Source organism: Borostomias antarcticus, assembly GCF_949987555.1.
Source record: "Borostomias antarcticus genome assembly, chromosome: 6".
Classification (NCBI taxonomy): Eukaryota; Metazoa; Chordata; class Actinopteri; order Stomiiformes; family Stomiidae; genus Borostomias; species Borostomias antarcticus.
In genome coordinates this window covers 27,304,531-27,322,383 of record NC_140239.1, presented here as the reverse complement: position 1 = coordinate 27,322,383, position 17,853 = coordinate 27,304,531, and the positions used below count along the sequence as shown (strand labels likewise).

General features: G+C 47.1%; 2 protein-coding genes across 2 annotated transcripts; one reads left to right on the top strand and one right to left on the bottom strand.

The window, feature by feature from the left end:
* Positions 1-210: 210 nt before the first annotated feature.
* armh4 (armadillo like helical domain containing 4) lies at positions 211-5,565 on the bottom strand (the record flags this gene model as incomplete). The annotated part of the gene is made up of 7 exons (XM_084440110.1): positions 211-1,010; positions 1,166-1,315; positions 1,573-1,604; positions 1,731-1,886; positions 1,989-2,135; positions 2,264-2,678; positions 5,047-5,565. The coding sequence occupies 7 exons, from the start codon at positions 5,563-5,565 to the stop codon at positions 936-938; spliced, it is 1,494 nt and encodes a 497-aa protein (XP_084296236.1). The 3' UTR covers positions 211-935.
* Positions 5,566-7,647: 2,082 nt separating this feature from the next.
* Positions 7,648-16,541, top strand: actr10 (actin related protein 10). Its single transcript, XM_084439902.1, has 13 exons — positions 7,648-7,965; positions 8,633-8,705; positions 8,859-8,941; positions 9,288-9,396; positions 9,543-9,650; positions 9,799-9,866; positions 10,140-10,219; positions 12,262-12,297; positions 12,466-12,545; positions 12,738-12,811; positions 13,573-13,654; positions 14,371-14,572; positions 15,501-16,541. The coding sequence occupies exons 1-13, from the start codon at positions 7,889-7,891 to the stop codon at positions 15,680-15,682; spliced, it is 1,254 nt and encodes a 417-aa protein (XP_084296028.1). The 5' UTR covers positions 7,648-7,888; the 3' UTR covers positions 15,683-16,541.
* The last annotated feature ends 1,312 nt before the right edge of the window (positions 16,542-17,853 follow it).

The window sequence follows — 17,853 nt, the reverse complement described above, 5'->3', positions numbered from 1 at the left end:
GGTTTACATCATATCTGTGTGCTAATTTGGATCCTTTTAATTTACCTAATGAAAAATATCAATTTGTTGTTAAGACTGTTTTTATTATTGAAATAACAATAGGCCAACATTTTACAGTGCTGCGCAACCAGCATGCATTTGGGCTGTACTTTGGACCACAGTCCCTGTTCAAAATACATTCAGCGGCTTTCAGTATGGAAACAAATCAGTCTTAACATAAACCATATAGCCTAGTTAGAAAACACACTGTAAAATTATGTGTTATAATTTAACTGTACAATAGCCGAACCTGCGTCGTCGTCATCACAACGAGATCGCCTCCGACAGTTCACACGAGGGCGGAATCCAGGAAAACACCCCTTGCATCGTTATCGAAAGTTCACAGGTTTTGACAACACAAACGCTGTGAGTGGGCGGTGCAAATGAGACCCGAAGAATCCGGGAACAGGGAGGAAACGACGCCATGGAACCCAGGCCTGAAGTGTTCCTTTTTTGTTTCCTATGTTGTTTCCTTTTAGTTTCAGATTAGTGCAGAACAGACAAAGAAAGACGTTCTACACTAATTAGACTGATTTCCATGTCAGCTACATCATACCGTAGTATTTACAGAGTGTTTATGTAATGTTGGGTACCTACTCCAGCCCTTTTCCTGTAGATACATGGCCCCTCACGTTGCTCCTGGGTACAGATCTGGGATCAGCTTACTCTCCCCCCAACACCTAAACTGAACCACGAGGAGGCGGGTGCAAAAACTGACCTTAGAGCAGTGTCTGCAACTTCACTCTGCACTGTTAAAGTGTTCACCAGACCAGATGAGTCATAGCCAAACAGCCAAGAGTAATTGGATATGCAGTAGTCATGGAGATGGAAATGTGAGCAGAGCCTCCGTCAACGGAGCTCCAGCATTGGTCACGGACCCAGGGCAGTGACCGGGATCAGAACTCATCCTCAGAGCTGTCGGCCAATAGCATGGCTTGGTCCTGTCTGTTGCTGCCTGGCTCTCTGGGTTGCTAGTGACAAGGCAGAGAACAAGTTAGTGTCACATGGTCTTGGGGGACACCGTATAAGTGCATAGGCCTGCGCCGGGATACAGGCGGCATTCGCTACCGCATGTTTTCAACAGAGGAAGAATGGGCATGCTTAGTAGTACTTGAAATATATTGACCTCTGGCTGTCTGACCTTCCTTCTCTGGTGCTTGAAGCTGTTCCTCCTCTTCCGGTGGATCACCCTGATGCTGTAGAGGGCCCCCACGATGAGCAGGGCCCCCGCTATGCCAATGCCTACGGGGGCCAACATCCCAGACACGTAGCCAGCCTGGTGAGAGAGGCAGGGGTGAGGTAGGGGGGGAGGACGGGATGAGGGATGAGGGACACGGTGAGGAGAGGTAAAGGGAAGGGGAGGGATGGGGGGGGGGGGGGGGGTGAGGGGCAAGGGTAGGGGGGAGAAGGGGAGGTAAGGGGACGGGATGAGGGTAGAGGGGAGGGGGGAGAGTGCTACACACTCAATGCTCTATCACTTTGGACTTTGAAGGAACGTAGTGTCTCATCATTAACACTAGGGGGCAGTCTTACCTTTTCCCTGATCAGTTCAACCCAGCTACGCACTGAAGAAGAGGAAGAAACACAATCCCTTATTAACACAAATAAGAAAAATCCATATTACATGTTTGTGTGTGCGTGTGTGTGTGTGTATGTGTGTGTGTGTGTGTGTGTTTGCACTGTACACTTACTCGGGCCCTGGTTGCGCTGCACCCAGACAGGGGGAGGGGGGATGAGGCTGTAAGGGGGGTGCGTGGGAGGCGGCATGGGGGTTTCAGTCAGGTCTTCTTCACTCTCCTCCTCGGATTCGTCCGTGTTCTCGTCCTCTTCGTCCTCATCAGGCTCCTCTGTTGGAAAAGAGGGTGTGACGCAAACTGCGATGCAACTTCCTGTTTTTCCTTCTTAACCTTCACTTTGTTTCCTGTGTCTGTATGTCAGTCGATTCTTACCTTCAGACTCCAGTTCCTCCAGCCCTGACCGGAGTTTGGGTGCAGGTTGATCAGTTGCCATGGTGACTGTTGCCATGGGGGTCTGGAAGGGGGAGGGACCAGAAGTGGGCAGGGTGTCTTCAAGGCCACGGATTGTCTCGCCATCTACTATAAATTAACCGATCACAGAGCAAGTGAAATTAAGTAACATAGATAGAGGCTTATCAATGTGAGACATTTACTACAGTTCAACATGACCAACACCATTTTCTATGCGGATCCAAATGTCTTCTAACCTTTCGTTCTATGTTCATCTGGCACCTCTGATGGGGACGGGCATATGGACTGACCTGAGGGGCTGATTGGCTCTGAGATCTCCGCTCCGGATATCTGCCATGGCGACGTCCAGTCCGGTAACAGCAGAGGCGGGGAATGCGAGGGCCCATCGTTCTCGACGGTGACCAGCCGGTCGAGCTCCGCCGCCGACAGCATCGTTCCCCCGGTTGCCATGGCAGCAGGCGGCTGGGAGCCGCCGGGCGCGAGAGTGGCGGCCGCCAACGGCCCTTCTGGCGTGACGTCGTCAAATGGCTCGAAGATGAGCGGGAGGTCCTCGGACGACATGGTGCCCTCGGTGGCCACGTCTTGGGACAGAGGGCCGGCCGTGTGCTCTGCAGCGGCATTCACACAAACACACTCACAGTTAGGGTCTATCTATACTGCTCTGTTTCAGGCCTGTGCAGATGCCTACTGGTCACGGCTAAAGAAAAGGCTAAATAGAGACATAATTTTGTTTATCTAGGGGGGTCAGGGAATTCTGGACATTGTTGAGTATGTTTGGAATTTGGAGAGCAGTTAAGAATCTTAAGTCTTACTGCAGGACTCCTACCCTATCTGTCAGAGTCCTGCAGTAATACTTTAGATTCTTAAAGGACAATGCTCGTTTTTGACAACCTGGACCTTATTTACGACATATTATAAGACGTTTGACTCACCGAGATCACTTTGGTGTAGTTCGGAGGCATGTAGAAGAAATTTAAAATCCAGCGCGAGCCAGTATATCCATGTAATGGCGGTGGTGGGGGCACCGAGAATGCAGTTTCTAAAAATCTATTTTCTGCCGCGAAACGGTTGTTTTCATCAATCTGTCTTTATGAATCGCTAGTTGTGCTTACATAGAGCGTAGGCCTGTTGTGGTTGTTCACATGCCTCTGTAATATGATCTTTACAAACGTCTTTCGAAAGATGTGAACAACCACAACAGGCCTACGCTCTATGTAAGCACAACTAGCGATTCATAAAGACAGATTGAGGAAAACAACTGTTTCGCGGCAGAAAATAGATTTTTAGAAACTGCATTCTCGGTGCCCCCACCACCGCCATTACATGGATATACTGGCTCGCGCTGGATTTTAAATTTCTTCTACATGCCTCCGAACTACACCAAAGTGATCTCGGTGAGTCAAACGTCTTATAATATGTCGTAAATAAGGTCCAGGTTGTCAAAAACGAGCATTTTCCTTTAACTGCTCTCCAAATTCCAAACATACTCAGCTCACAGATTTCAAAACACAGGCTGGAATTCACTCTATGATCACTCACTATGAAGTATTCATGAATAAGGGTCCATTTCTGGGTCAGGTCGTTTTGACTTCCAAATATTATAATAGTTTTGTAAACGATTTATCTCCGAGTGTGTTTTGCATATTCATGTCTTTTCAGTCCAAAACACGGTGAGAGTATAATAATTCATCCAGAAAAGCAAGCCTTTTTACATAACAGGTGCTTTTCTGGGAATCGTGCATAATTTGCCAGCTTCCTTCCACTGTTGTCTCTCTCTCTCTCTCTCTCTCTCTCTCTCTCTCTTCTCTCTCTGGGGACTTGGCTTTGTCCCTCTGTGGAGGACGAGAGCGAACAGCCGATACACTTGGGGACGCCGGCGACACTCTCCTCTAATCCTGTTCCACTGTATGACACCGAATAATAACCAGCCCTGGTCTGTAGGAACGGCACCGCTCTGGTGCAGAAGCAGGAGGGGAAGATAGAGGTATGGAGAGTGTGGCTTGTGGCGGAGGGCGGGGGGGGGGGTGAAAAAAGATAGAGGGAGTAGTTAGACACTGGTACATAGAAGAGAGATGAAGGGATGGAAGGAATGTGAGAGAAGGGTGAGAGAAAAGGGTGGGACAGACAGAGAGAGAGAGAGAAGAGGGAGATAGATAGATATAGGAGGGGGGTAATAACGCAACCAAAGACTTGTAGAACACATCCTGTCAGCAGCGTCTCCTAGCAGTCATGTTCGTTTATTTCCAGACCCGACTCAGGAATAGAAAGTAATTAGAGCGCCTGGGTCCCTGCTGGGGTTCAAAGTAGAGCGCCGAGAAGCGAGCGCCTCTCCGCTCATCATCAAAGGCCATCTCTGCCGCGAGACGTGTCACTTTCATTTCCCTTCACTTTTTAATGAAACCCTGCGAACGCAGACGAGCGGAAGGCATATATGGTTCCCCGCCACGCTATCCGCGTAATGGCATTCTACAGTTTCACAGAGGGGGGCTGTAGAGCATCACGCTATGCCATTAAACAGTGAGAGTTGATGAGTTTCTGTGTCTGCTAAAGCCTGACTGTAACCTTAGTATTATGTATTCCTCTTTCAGGGCCCACTCCCTCCCCCCAACCCCCCCCCCTGCCCCCCACAGGTTGCAAACTTACCCCCACTCTGCCGCAGTGGTTCGGTCCAGAGGCTTTCCAGGCCTTCCTGTCTGGAGGCCAGGGCAGGTCCAAGGTCGGGCAGGAGTTGGTCCGGAAGGGCAGGTACGGTCACCTCCTCCTGAGGTGCCCATAGTGACTCAGGGATGGAGGTCAGAGGGGAGTGGAGAGATCCATTAAGGGCGGCACCGCTCCGATTCAAGCCCGGGGAACCCAGTGGCTCCGTAGACGATTGCCCGGTCGTTTCTGTCTCCTGCCCCAGAAAAGGAGGTCTAAGGCTGGACAAGCTTGGTCCTCTCCCCCCTTCCTCTCCTCTGAGAATGTACGAACTGTTCTCCAGGGAAGGGTCCTTCCTCTCCTCAGCCAACTCTTTCTGTACCTGGCCCACAGGCTCTGGTGAGACTACGGAGGAGGTCGACTTGGAGGCAGGTATGTCCTCCATGATGTCTCCTCCTCGTCCCGGTGCCCTCTCTGCAGTAGGCTCTCTCCGTGTCTCTTCCCCCTCCGGTGGCTCCTCGCCAGCCCTGCTCGGCCCAGATCCTCCTCCATGGCTGTCCTCATTTCCTGCCTGCATAGCTGCAGCGAACCTCCCAGGTCCACTTCCTCTCCCATCTGGGCCAGCCCCTCCCCCCGCCTCTACATTCTCTGATAGGTCGGTCCAGCTGGCAGTTTCGTTATCTGGCACCCCGTAGGTCGACATCCCAGCAACTAGGGGCTCAAAGTGGACGCTGCGTATGGACGTTACCCTGACAGGTGTGGCTGTGGTAATGCATTGTCCAGCACAGCCCGTGTCCTCTGTGGAGGGTGCCTGTTGGTAGAGGGGTGGCACCGGGCTGCTGTAAGCCAAGAAAAAGGCCCCAGCCAGGAGGAGGCGATGGAGAGTCACAGAAAAAGGCATCTCTGCCACCCCTCACTACCCAGCAGCTTGAGGAGCCAGAGGTGGAGGCAGGTGACGCGAATTTTCTGTGGAGGGAATTAAAACCGAAGTATTATTTTGAGTGAACTTCAAAGCACCGTAACCTAAGATAACCAATGCAGTCGGATTATGGGTGAATTTGTGTCAGCCGTTCCTTTGATGCAGTCTCACATATTTGAATAACTCAGCCCACGCTGAGGATTAATCGCCACAGCTCTGCTTATCTGGCTATTCTTTCTCCATCCATTTCTTTCACTCTTTAACATGCAGAGAGGGAGAGAGAGAGGCTCTCATAGAACATTTGGAATGGAAACTGACAGAATGCAACCCTGACACAGCAAATCGCTGTGCTGCACTTTAGAAAACTATAAATAGCCTTGCTTCAGGTTCTCTAGTCCTGAACTCAAATACGTCAAACCCTGTAGGCTACACTGCTATGACAGAATAGAATGTATTCTATAGAATAGATGCCTGACATCTTTGACGTCCTGTTCAGAAAAAGCATGTAAACAAAACGTCAGGTTTTGTTACACTAAAATTAATCTGAAATGTACTGAGTCCTAGGTGAAGAGAGTGAAGAGCCGACTTGTAAACAGGCGTTTTAAAATGCCCCTGCGTTGCCAGGGTAACATCCTGCGTATGTCAGACATCTCGAGAGGTCTGCGTATCTCTGACATGCGTCTCGAGATCAACAACATCAAACCCCAAACACACACCGTCAAACTCCGTACTAGTGTAAACAACATTGACCCCCCGCTGTGCTGCTCATGTACCACTTGTACTAATTAGTACTCTTGATGAGCCGCTGTTTGTCACAAGGATAGCAGCTATAGAGCTATATTAGCCAGTTATGGTGATTAAATACACAGGTCAACAAGCACCAAAACCCATAGCCTACTGCGGCGTCAGTCTTTCATGACAAGATCTTATACCATCAAATCTGCGTTCTGTGTTAGGCTAAATGTAGGCTACAATATGTGTGTATCTAAAACAACACAGCTTTCATCATGAAGTCGGGTAATAATCTTGCAATTCATTTCAACACATGCCTAGCCTAATAAGAATCTTATGACATAGGAAAAGTCTAAGAATAGGATATCCAGTTAAAATACCATCGTTCTTACCTGCAGATCCGTGTACGGGCTATGATCACATTTTAGAAGACGGGTTTTCCAGACTGACCTTATTTTATATAGGTATTAATTTCTTGTCAGTAACTGCCAATATTGATCCGGAAGAAAGCTGAAGAAAAAGCCAACGTCATTGAGCGCAAGTCTACGCTCTTGGGTGCGTGTGCAAAATGCGCGCGCGTAGCCTACAGCTGAACTGGCAGTGTTCAGAGCATGTTGAGAGAGAGAGTCGCTTAAGAGAAATATTTATGAAGACCGTTAACCGCGTTATTAATTTATATTATTATTAGTAGTAGTAGTAGTAGTAGTATTGCTATTATTATTATTATTATTATTATTAACTGCTCTTGTTTTAATCATCCTGGCTGCACAACGAATATTGAAGGTGGTGCTGAAATGGACAGCTCCCCAGAAACTCGCAATTGCCTCCCTGCAGTTCAGATGAGAACCATACACATATAGCCTAGTGTCTATGACGAGAACCACCACCGTCTGTGGTCAGTCCATGCCTTTTGCCTCATAACCACATGCACAAATACCAACCATAATATAATCAGCGCAAAGTATTAGAGCCTACAACTCTATGAAGCTTTCACATGGCATATCATCAAAAAGTCAACTTTTTGCAAAATGCAGAAAATGCAATTTTTATTACCAATGGTGTTATAGCAAAGGCTCGTACGGAAGAGCATTAGGGCCAACAACTGAGTGTATTATTTTTTTTAAGCTTCTGAGTTTAAAGTCAGAATATCTGAGAAAAAAGTCAGAAATAACTTCTGAGATTAAAGTCAAAATTTATGAGATTAAAGTCAGAATTTCTGAGAAAAAAAACTCGGAATTTCTGAGAAAAAAGTCAGAAATAACTTCTGAGGAAAAAGATCAGAATTTCTGACTTTAAACTCAGAAGCTTAAAAAAAAATAGTACGCTGTTGGCCTTAATGCTCTTCCGTAGACTCGTATAAGGATAGGTGCATGTGGCAAATAATTACATTTTAGTTGAGCTAAAATTATTTTTGATCAGGCATTTCTGTGGAAGTCAGTCCTCCGGAGCGAGGACCCAGGCAAACCCAGCCAGCCCGGCCCAGCTAGACGTCAACAATTTCTTCGTTTCAAATCGGATGTGTGGTTAATTATTTCTTCGTACCACATCTTATTAAATTTAAATAAAGTTCACAATGCCCTTGTTTGAAGGGTTGGGTAGTGGAGGGGAGAAAACCGCGGTCGTCATTGATTTAGGAGCAGCTTACACAAAGTAAGTTTATCGTTTGATAGCTAACGTTGGTGATAGTTAGCCTAGCCTAGCAGCAATGTCGTAAATGAGACTGAGCTAGCTAGCTGTCTAGCTATAACGTCAATAGCTAACTTCTCACTAGATGAGTCTTTCGAGATAGTTAATAAGCATAGATAGAGAATAAGCATAGCCTGTAGCTAGCTAGTCTAGATAACGTCATTAGTTAGCTAACGTTAACGCTGTCAGAGAGCTCCTGCCTGAGGCAAGTCATATGAATATCAAGTGAGGGGGTCTTATGCTGTCTGTTCTCGGATGTACAGACATCCTTTTTGTTTACACATAGGCCGCATGCGGCTCTTTAGACCCTCTCCAGTGGCTCCCTGGCTTTGACAAAAATATATGGAAATGAATTTAATTCAACACAAACGGGTACATAACAATTCACCAGAATGCAGGAAATTAAATGTTTGACCCTCAAAACCTCCCTTAATGTGTCCTCCCTGGGTACGTACTACCAAGCCCGAAAACAAATCTAGGGGAAACATTGCCAGATTTTGTATTTATTTTATGGCCAAAAATGGCTCTTTTGATAGTAAAGGTTGCTGACCTCTGGCCTAAGTGATCAATTCTTCTCATCAGTATCTAGCTAGCTAACCGCTATTTCATTGTTTGTGATCGTGTCTTGTAGATGTGGCTTTGCGGGAGAGACTGGCCCCCGGTTTATCATTCCCAGCGAGATCCAGAAGCCAGGACAACAACAGGTTGGTCATGATGAGTGCTTTAGCTGTCTGATAACGGTTTGTCCAGTTTATGTCATAAAACTCAGGGATTGTAATTGTGTCATTCTTGGTTGTAAGACAGTATATATACATTTTGTCTTAAAAGCTTTGTGTCTGTCTCTCTTTCCCTCACAGTCAATCAAAGTGGTCCAGTACAACATCAACACAGAAGAGCTCTATGCCAACCTCAAAGAGTTTATCCACACTCTCTACTTCAGGTGAGCCAGCGGTTTGTGTTTGCAGATGATTCTGTTGGTGTTGTGCTTCAGACACACAAGCACACGCTTACATGCAACAGCGCACATTTAACCTTTGACACACCATATACTTTACACACACCATATTTTCAAAAATTACTATATTGCTATATTTTATATTATTATCTTTGTTGTTATTATGTTATTGTTGCAAGGCTGAGGAGCTGGAACCCAATCATTTTACTCTATTATTGATACATACTTGATGGATGTAACCAGTGATAGAGGATCTTGAATCTTAACAGTATGTCTGTACCTTCATTGTGCATCCTTCAGTCTGATTAAACAAGCAACCTGTTCCTCTCAGGCATCTGCTGGTGAACCCTCGTGACAGGAGAGTGGTGATTATCGAGTCCATCCTCTGTCCATCCCACTTCAGAGAGACCCTCATCAAGGTCTTCTTCAAACAATTTGAGGTAACTGGAGCCACGCTGATCTCGGTGCTCAAACGGGTCACGGTGTTCAAACGAGTTCTTACTCCTCCTTAGACCCAGGCTTGAGGCAGATGAGAGGTGTGCAGGCTTTGATGGAAATGTGACGTTTTCTTTGTGTGGTTTCCCAGGTTCCCTCTGTGCTGTTCGCTCCCAGTCACCTCATGTCCATCATGACCCTTGGCATCAACTCGGGCCTAGTGATGGATTGTGGGTACACAGAGACTTTGGTGTTGCCTGTATCCTTTCCCTGTCTCGGGAACAGCAACTGAAATGGGTGGTCGTAGTCAAATGTCATCACAATACCGTCTTTTGATTTGCAGAGCTCTTTGGAGAGCTGTTTGTTTTCTGAAGCTGAAAGCTTTGATTCCTTAACTGTGAAACCAGGTGTATGAGTGCATCCCCATTCTGTCAGCCTGGGAGGCCTTGCCTCTAGGTGGAAAAGCAATTCATAAGTAAGTATGGGACCATGTGAGCGAATGTGTCCATTCATGCGTGCGTGTCAGTTTGTGTCTGTCATGCGCTAAGCCGCAGGAAAATGTACTTGTGTTCACTCTTTTCTTTTTTTTCTTTCAAAAGTACCCCTCTGTAGTTCTCTATTCTGACATATTGAGGCGTGTGCTTGCAGACACGCTCGCCCACTTTCCTCTAAGTGTGTGTGTGTGTGCGCGCGTGTGTATGTATGTGTGTGTGTGTGTGTGTGTGTGTGTTGCGCGTTTCCTCCTCAGGGAGCTGGACGGCCTGCTGGCAGAGCAGTGCACCGTGGATTCGGACTCCAGCACAGGCCAGAGTCTACCTGCAGTTCTAGGTAAGGCTCCCAGTCCTCATCCAGCCTCTCTCTACGCTCGGGATGAGACTCCCAGTCCCAGTCCTCATCCAGCCTCTCCCTACGCTCGGGATGAGACGGTATACCGTAAAACCGTGAACCGCCGTATAAAATGTCCACGGTATTAGAACCGTGACATTCCCTGTGTTTACGGTATTACGTTTACGGTATTACACAATAATGCGCTGCTGAAACTTCACATTTTCAAGTTGCTTGCAACAGTTAATTTTGTAATTTAATATAAGCTTGCTATTAATAAACTGAGCTTAATTACACTAGTGTGTATTTTCCATCATGTGTTGCACTGTAGTTCCTTCAAAGTAAAATACAGTACACAGTACAGTACAGTACAATACAGTCAAATATAAAAACATTTTTTATGTGTTGGGGAGGTGAAATGCCGTTTACCGGGAAATACTGTAAACCGTACCATGTAACTAGATACCGTACCGTACCGTAATGCAAAAATCCATACTGTCTCATCCCTACTCTACGCTCGGGAAACCATCCCTGCTCCGTCAGAAGCAGGAAACCGTCATCCCTCTCCTCGGTAGATCAGTCATGCGGCGTGGGGGGGGGGGGGGGGGACACAAGCAGCTGTTTTCTCCTGATGCGCGAGGGAGGGGACCCGTTCTTAACTTGTGAATTATACATCCGCATAAGGCCTTTATCAGCTGTTCCCTCCTCTCTCTCCTTACTGTTTCCTGACGGAGGCCAATGTGCTGTTACTGTCAGAGTGAACGGCCATATAGAGCAGGCAGCCCTCGAGCTATGGTAAATGGTAAATGGACTGCACTTATGTAGCTTTTATCCAAAGCACTTTATAATGGCCTCTCATTCACCCATTCACACACCAATGGCGGCAGCTGCCATGCAAGTGCCAGCCTGCTCATTGGGAGCAATTCGGGGTGCAGCGTCTCGCCCAAGGACACTTCGACATGTCGTCAGGAGGAGCCGGGATTCGAACCGCCGACCCTACGATCATTGGACGACCCGCTGTACCTCCTTAGCCACAGCCGCCCCGGCATGGAGCTGATGCAGATGGGGAAGGCCCTATACAATAATTAACACAGGCTCACCATAGATCCCCTCTGGGCTACTGAACATCTGCCTCTGCACTTATCGATGCAGACTACTGTAGCTCTCTTCAGCTAGATATTGGATATGATACATGGTGTGAGCGAGGCATGGTGTAGCCTGCTCTGTTGGCCTCCTTTCCTTCATCTCCACTGACTGGAATGAAAATGATAGGTGGCAGTTGATTCCTTGTCCATAGTGAGATACCCATAGTTTTGCTCTCACACCCATCACTTGGCTTCAGATCAGTGCGGGTGAAAGAAAGAGCCATGCTCACTACTGGGTGAGCAGCTATTTACAAAGGATACACTCAGGACTGAAAATGAACACCTGCCACCGGCCAAATGCAGGTAAAATGTCCAATTGGCGACTAGATTTCGGAAGGCTACGAAAAAAAAAAAAAAAAAAACTTGGCCGGTTGATTTTTTTTCCCCATCTACAGTCCCCTTGGCAGGTGACTCACCGTGAGCCAAAAATTAAATTTTCACCCCTGGATACACTGTATGGCACGCTCACCCCACGAGTCCTGAGTTCTTAACGGGTGCACATTCTTAAAATTGAAAATCGGCACTCACAAATAAGTTGAACTGCGTCAACGACCGCGTCTCAGCCCTCCGGCCTTGATCAGTCCAAACACTGACGAAGCCCAGCGGTTTGTTGTCTGCTGTACTGTGCATTAAAATACGCAGTTAAACGTATTTGTAAGTAAATAAGTGAAATTGTATAACGCTCTTCACAGCACGAGTGCACAGAGTGCTTCATAGTGGAGATAAACATACAAATCACACACAGAATACAGAAATAAAATACAACCTAAGTGCAGATTTTCCCTTCAGCAATTATTCAGCAATACGACGATACTATTGGAGCGAGATGACGAGGCAAAGTCAGGCTCTTGTTCAGAGAAGAGGTGTCGCTCTCCTTCTCACCCTGTATTTCCCTCCTAGGGTCCATCCCCGAGGAGACCGTGGAGGATATTAAGGGTAGGTCACAGCGGGAACGCCTGAGTGGTTGGCTCGAAGGTTCCTTTATGTTCTTGACAACTCGTACTCGTTTGAGAACAGTAGGCTGTGTGTGGAGTACGCGGCGCTGTCTGTTCCCGGTTCCGTGCGGTCCCTCTATATCTGATCTGTGTGGTTGGTTCTCCACAGTCAGAACCTGCTTCGTCAGCGACCTACAGAGAGGCCTGAAGATCCAAGAAGCCAAGTTTAACCTGGAGGGCACCGCTGAGGTCAGTGACCTTCCCCCAAACGCCTAAATTGGGTGGTAAGACAATAGAAGGATGTGACTCCCTCTACTGGCCTTCTTCCTCTCCGCTGAAATAAAATCACAGGACACCAGAGCGGTGTGGTCAACTCCCACTTGGGATTTGTGTTCAACTGCACTAGTCCACCTCTGACCTAACTGACCTATCTGCTTGCAGCGTCCAACGCCACCTCCCGATGTTGAATATCCATTGGACGGGGAGAAGATTCTGCATATCAAGGGACCAATCAGGTACTTGCTTCTTGGAACCTACTGTTAGCAAACAGTGTCCTAAATTAGGCGGGTTTTCAACGCTTCTGGGACGTCTCCTTACCGTAGATATCATTTGATGTTCAGTACTTCCTCCGTTATCTGGGCCACTTTCTATTATTGAATCTGGGTTGTCTGAGGAGGACGGCCATTAATCACAAATCCATCATGTCTCCTTGTTCAGCGCTCTGAACGAGACCTGGCTTTCACCCACGCCTGGGCTCTCTGTTTCAGGCCCCCTGTTAAATTAGATAAGATATCACTTTAATGATACCCTGGAGAACTATAATTAAATAACTGCTATATAAAAACCTATAAATAATCATTAAACGCATCAGGGGAAAAGTCATTTTCGCAGGGATCAACAGATCCATAGATCCATAGATAGATGCATAGATGCCTGTCCCCCGGACAAAGCTAGCAACTATGGGAGATCGGGCCTCCTCTGTGCTGGGGCCACGTATGTTATATTCCCAGAAATGATTAGGGACTTGGACTCTCTTGCTACTTTTAAATCTAGTCTTAAGACTCGCGTGTTCCGCATCGGCTTCCCAGAGGGCCATGCTGCAGGCTCTAAGGTGTCGAAGGTTTCAGTTATGTTACTGTTCTAACTAGTTCCGTTTATTTTATTCGTTATTTGGATGATTTATGGTTGTCTGAATAATATTTGAATTCATTTTGCTACATGCGCGATCAGAAGGTCCTCCTGATGTGGTGGCTGGCTGTGTTTCTCGCCTCTCTAGGGACTCTGTCATGGAGATGCTGTTTGAACAGGACAACGAGGAGAAGAGCGTGGCCACTCTGATCCTGGACGCTCTGGTCAAGGTGACTAATCGCTCCCTCGCGTCAAACAGCGAGCCTGTTATCCTCCGTAGACGTTTACTTGGAAAGAAATAGACAAATGAAAAGTTAGTAAGAGTCACCCCTCCTCCCCCAGAGCAGAGCGGACTTGGACAGCCTATTAATCTCTTTAGGCAAAGCACTCTCCATTACTCTTCCTGTAAACCTCTGCACGGTTGCCCTGTAAGCAATACAGTACATTCATGGGTCTCCAAGGAGTGGCGTTACAGCCAGCCACACACACACACACACACACACACACACACACACACACACACACACACACACACACACACACACACACAGTAATAGTAGTGCAACAGAGGGCTTTCTCCTGAGGCTCCTGCACATCTCGTACTTGGGCTACAGTGAAGTCAGCAGCACCATCTCGTCTCATCCATCATCATTTGGTGATGCGTCCAAGTGTACTCGTGTCTCTGCACCTACGTCACGCGCGTATCGGACGCATGCCTATGGTATGAGGTGGACCTCTCAGCATCTGCACTCATGTGAATACACAGCGTGCTTTACCTGGGTATTAATACTCAAATAAAGGCTTTATGGTCATAAGGAGAACCTTTAAACTATTAAAATGTATCCCACGTTGTTCTTCTGTATCTGGTCTGTATCGGTTTTTTCGATTTGCGGCGATCGAATGGAATTATAACCGTCTAATTCTCGCGTGGGATTAACCCCTGCAGTGCCCCATCGACACGAGGAAGGCCTTGTCTGAGAACCTGGTTGTGATCGGAGGCACGGCCATGCTGCCCGGCTTCCTGCACCGACTGCTGGCAGAGATACGCCTCCTGGTGGAGAAACCCAAGTACTACCACGCTCTGGCCACCAAGACCTTCAAACTGCACTCCCCACCCGCCAAACTCAACTGCACGGCCTGGCTGGGAGGTAGGCGGCACAGAGGCGTGTTAGACGCTAACGCACGTGTGTTAATAATCAACAGACAACGCGGTGTTATAGTTACATGAATTCACTTATAGATGCCCCCCCCCGGGATTTTTTTAATTCATATCCATATATATAGCATGTACATAATCCATCCAGACCGGTATCTATCTTATCTTCATACTGTATAGAAATGGTACTACTTGTGTAATTTGTAAATTGAGTATTGGAGTTTTTCTGTCTTGGAGCCGGCAGCAACATTTCACTGCGACTGTACACCGTACATTACATGTGACAAAAGAAAGGAATCTTGATCTTGACCTTGGGGGCCGCAGTACAATTTATGTTATTTTGGGTAGTTTTGCTACCATGCAAGCAAGCAGATTTGGATTGTCATCTGTACCAACTTCAACCTGGATATAAAGTTGATTCGGACCGAACCAGGCATGATTGACTGGTTTATCTGTGTGACTCCTGCTCTCTCTAATCCTTTCTCCTCTTTCCTCTCCTCTCTTTCCTCTCCTCTCTCTCTTCCCCTCTCTCTTCTCCTCTCTCTTTCCTCTCCTCTCTCTCTTCTCTATCTTTCCTCTCCTCTCTCTCTTCTCCTCTATCTTTCCTCTCCTCTCTCGCTACTCCTCTCTCTCTCTTCTCCTCTCTCTCTCTTTCCTCTCCTGTCTCTCTTCTCTCTCTCTCTTTCCTCTCCTCTCTCTGCTCCTCTCTCTTTCCTCTCCTCTCTTCTCCTCTCTCTCTCTTTCCTCTCCTCTCTCTCCTCTCTCTCTTTCCTCTCCTCTCTCTTCTCCTCTCTCTCTTCTCCTCTCTCTCTTCTCTCTCTCTTCTCCTCTCTCTCTCTTCTCTCTCTCTCTTCTCTTCTCTCTCTCTTTCCTCTCTTCTCTCTCTCTTCTCCTCTCTCTCTGTCCTTCCTGGTGTCCAGGTGCGATCTTCGGAGCGCTGCAGGACATCCTGGGAAGCCGCTCCGTCTCGCGGGACTACTACAACCAGACCGGCCGCATCCCAGACTGGTGCTGCCTGAGCTCGCCGCCCCCCGAGTCCGTCTACGACGCCGGCAAGACCCCGCCTCCCCTCATGAAGAGAGCCTTCTCCACCGAGAAATAAACACACACATGTCGACAACAACAACAGTCGACAACAACAATCTTACGTGAAACAACTTGTAGCTACTGTACCAGGCTTGACAGTCTGGGGCGGCTTCCGCTCCTCATGCTCTTACTGTGGGGTTCTGGTCCATAGAGGGGGAAAACAGTCTGATTGGAGATCAGGAGGAAGACATTCTCTTACTATTTACCTCGGGTAGTTTGAATGAAGGAGAGGACTTGGGGAGGAAGCCGCTCCAGACTGTTGAGATCCGCCCATCTCAGCCCGTCGTTGTAGAGTCAAAGGTGCTGTGGGTCGTCAGCGTTGTAGTTTAACTTTAATCTGTTTCTATGTGCCTCATGAGATTCTACTTCGATACCAACGCTTAACACCGAAGCACTACATTGTTTTCTTAGGAGGCCTCTTACTACGGTCAACATCTAGCTACCAACATGCTTTTAGATGACGAGGGCAGGTTGAGAGTTAAAGGAAAGGGGTCTTTGAGCAGCCTGTGAACCAGAAGGCAGTGCTGACGAGCCTTCAGGCCAGAAGTATGGCTCTGATTCCCGCTTGGTTTCCCCTGCTGGGCGGCGGCTTTTCATGTGAGAGGCCGCTGTCGAGCTTTTGTGATCCGTTTGATAGCGACTGTAAATAAAACGTAGGTCAACCACACGGTGGTTGTTTTCTGGTGTTGCTTGGTCCATGTCTGCTGTAGAGATGTGGTCTCTGTAAAGTTGCTCCATGTTTTTCCTCATGCTAACCCTGTGCAGAAGGAAACCCTGTTTCGCCAGTGAGGATTCATAGTTTTTGCTCGCAGTTTATTTATTTGATTCATCACCACGTAAAAAGTATTGGGTCCTCTTCGACCGTATCCTGTACGTCATCAACATTGTAAAATAAACATTCCTGAAATGCTCTTCCTTGCGCTGTTCCTTGTTACTGCAAAGTCCTGTGGTGTTAATTCATGGTCCCTTACAAGCACGGTTTCAGAAAGCCTTCCTCAATACTAGAGACTGGTGAGTGCTCTCCTGAGGAGAACGAGCTTCATGTTCCCCACGTACTCCAGGAAATGAGACCAGTCAGGGGGTTTGTTTGAAGATGGTTCAGATGGTCAGACCCCAGTCTCTGCTGTGGACATAACTATACTCCATCCTGTAGGAGTCATCAAACTGTCAGTTATACGGTATATTGTACTGTAGCAGGCTTTAGTAGAGACTATTCTGCTCGGACAACAGAATTCTGGACCTCAAGGGTGTTTTTTAGCCACATGTGAACACGTGAGTAAAGGGCGACAGCACACACACACACACACGTCTTCAGTGATCACTGGTGGATGTTATCCTCTGCATTTATTCCATCCCCTGTCCACCAGGGGCAGCCAGGAGCAGTGGGCAGCCCCGTCAGTGGCGCCCAGGGACCAAGTCCAAGCGTCAAGTCCTGGTCAGAGACCGGACTGAAGAGCATCTGTTCTTCTGCATGTTTTTTCCGTATTGGGTTCCTTTGGGAGGAAACTCCTTTTGTTCAGAGTTCTAGCAGCCAACAGTAATTGATTACTGGTGTACACCATTACACAAGAACAGCAGTTCATAGACGGGCTTTGATACAACATTGAGATGTGGTTATAAAGAAGGGATTGTGATAATATCAACACAGAAGAGCAACATCACAGTATTTATGTGTTTGGGTAGAATAATGAGGTTTCAGCTCCAGGAAAGCGGAGGTTACACACGCCCTTGACAGACTTAACACACTTTTTTTTTTAGATCTCAATCTCACATCGATAGATTTAATGTCAATCATGTTGAGTTAACTTTCGAGATCATGTGCCTATGGTTTTGCTGTTACTTTAAATCAACACAAAATGAATCGGTCACACTTTACAATAAGGGTCACAAAAAACATTAGTTAACTGTTAACTAATGCTTATTTAGGGTTAGGTTAGGTTACTAATGTTAATTAATACCTTAGTTAAGGTTAGGGTTAGGTTAGTTAACCTTAGTTAACATAAATAACATTAGTAAATGGTTAATAGAGACATTAGTTAACTGTTACTTAATGCTTAATAATGCATTAACTAACGCTTATTAATGTGTTGGGGCGGCTGTAGCTCAGTTGGTAGAGTGGGTCGTTCAATGATCGAAGGGTCAGTGGTTCGAATCCCAACTCTGACTGTCCACATGTCGAAGTGTCCT

Coding starts and splice junctions, on each gene's coding strand:
- actr10 (XM_084439902.1), top strand. CDS start 7,889: ATGCCCTTGTTTGAAGGGTTGGGTAGTGGAGGGGAGAAAACCGCGGTC. Junction 8,706..8,858: donor AGAAGCCAGGACAACAACAG/GTTGGTCATGAT, acceptor TTTCCCTCACAG/TCAATCAAAGTGGTCCAGTA. Junction 8,942..9,287: donor ATCCACACTCTCTACTTCAG/GTGAGCCAGCGG, acceptor TGTTCCTCTCAG/GCATCTGCTGGTGAACCCTC.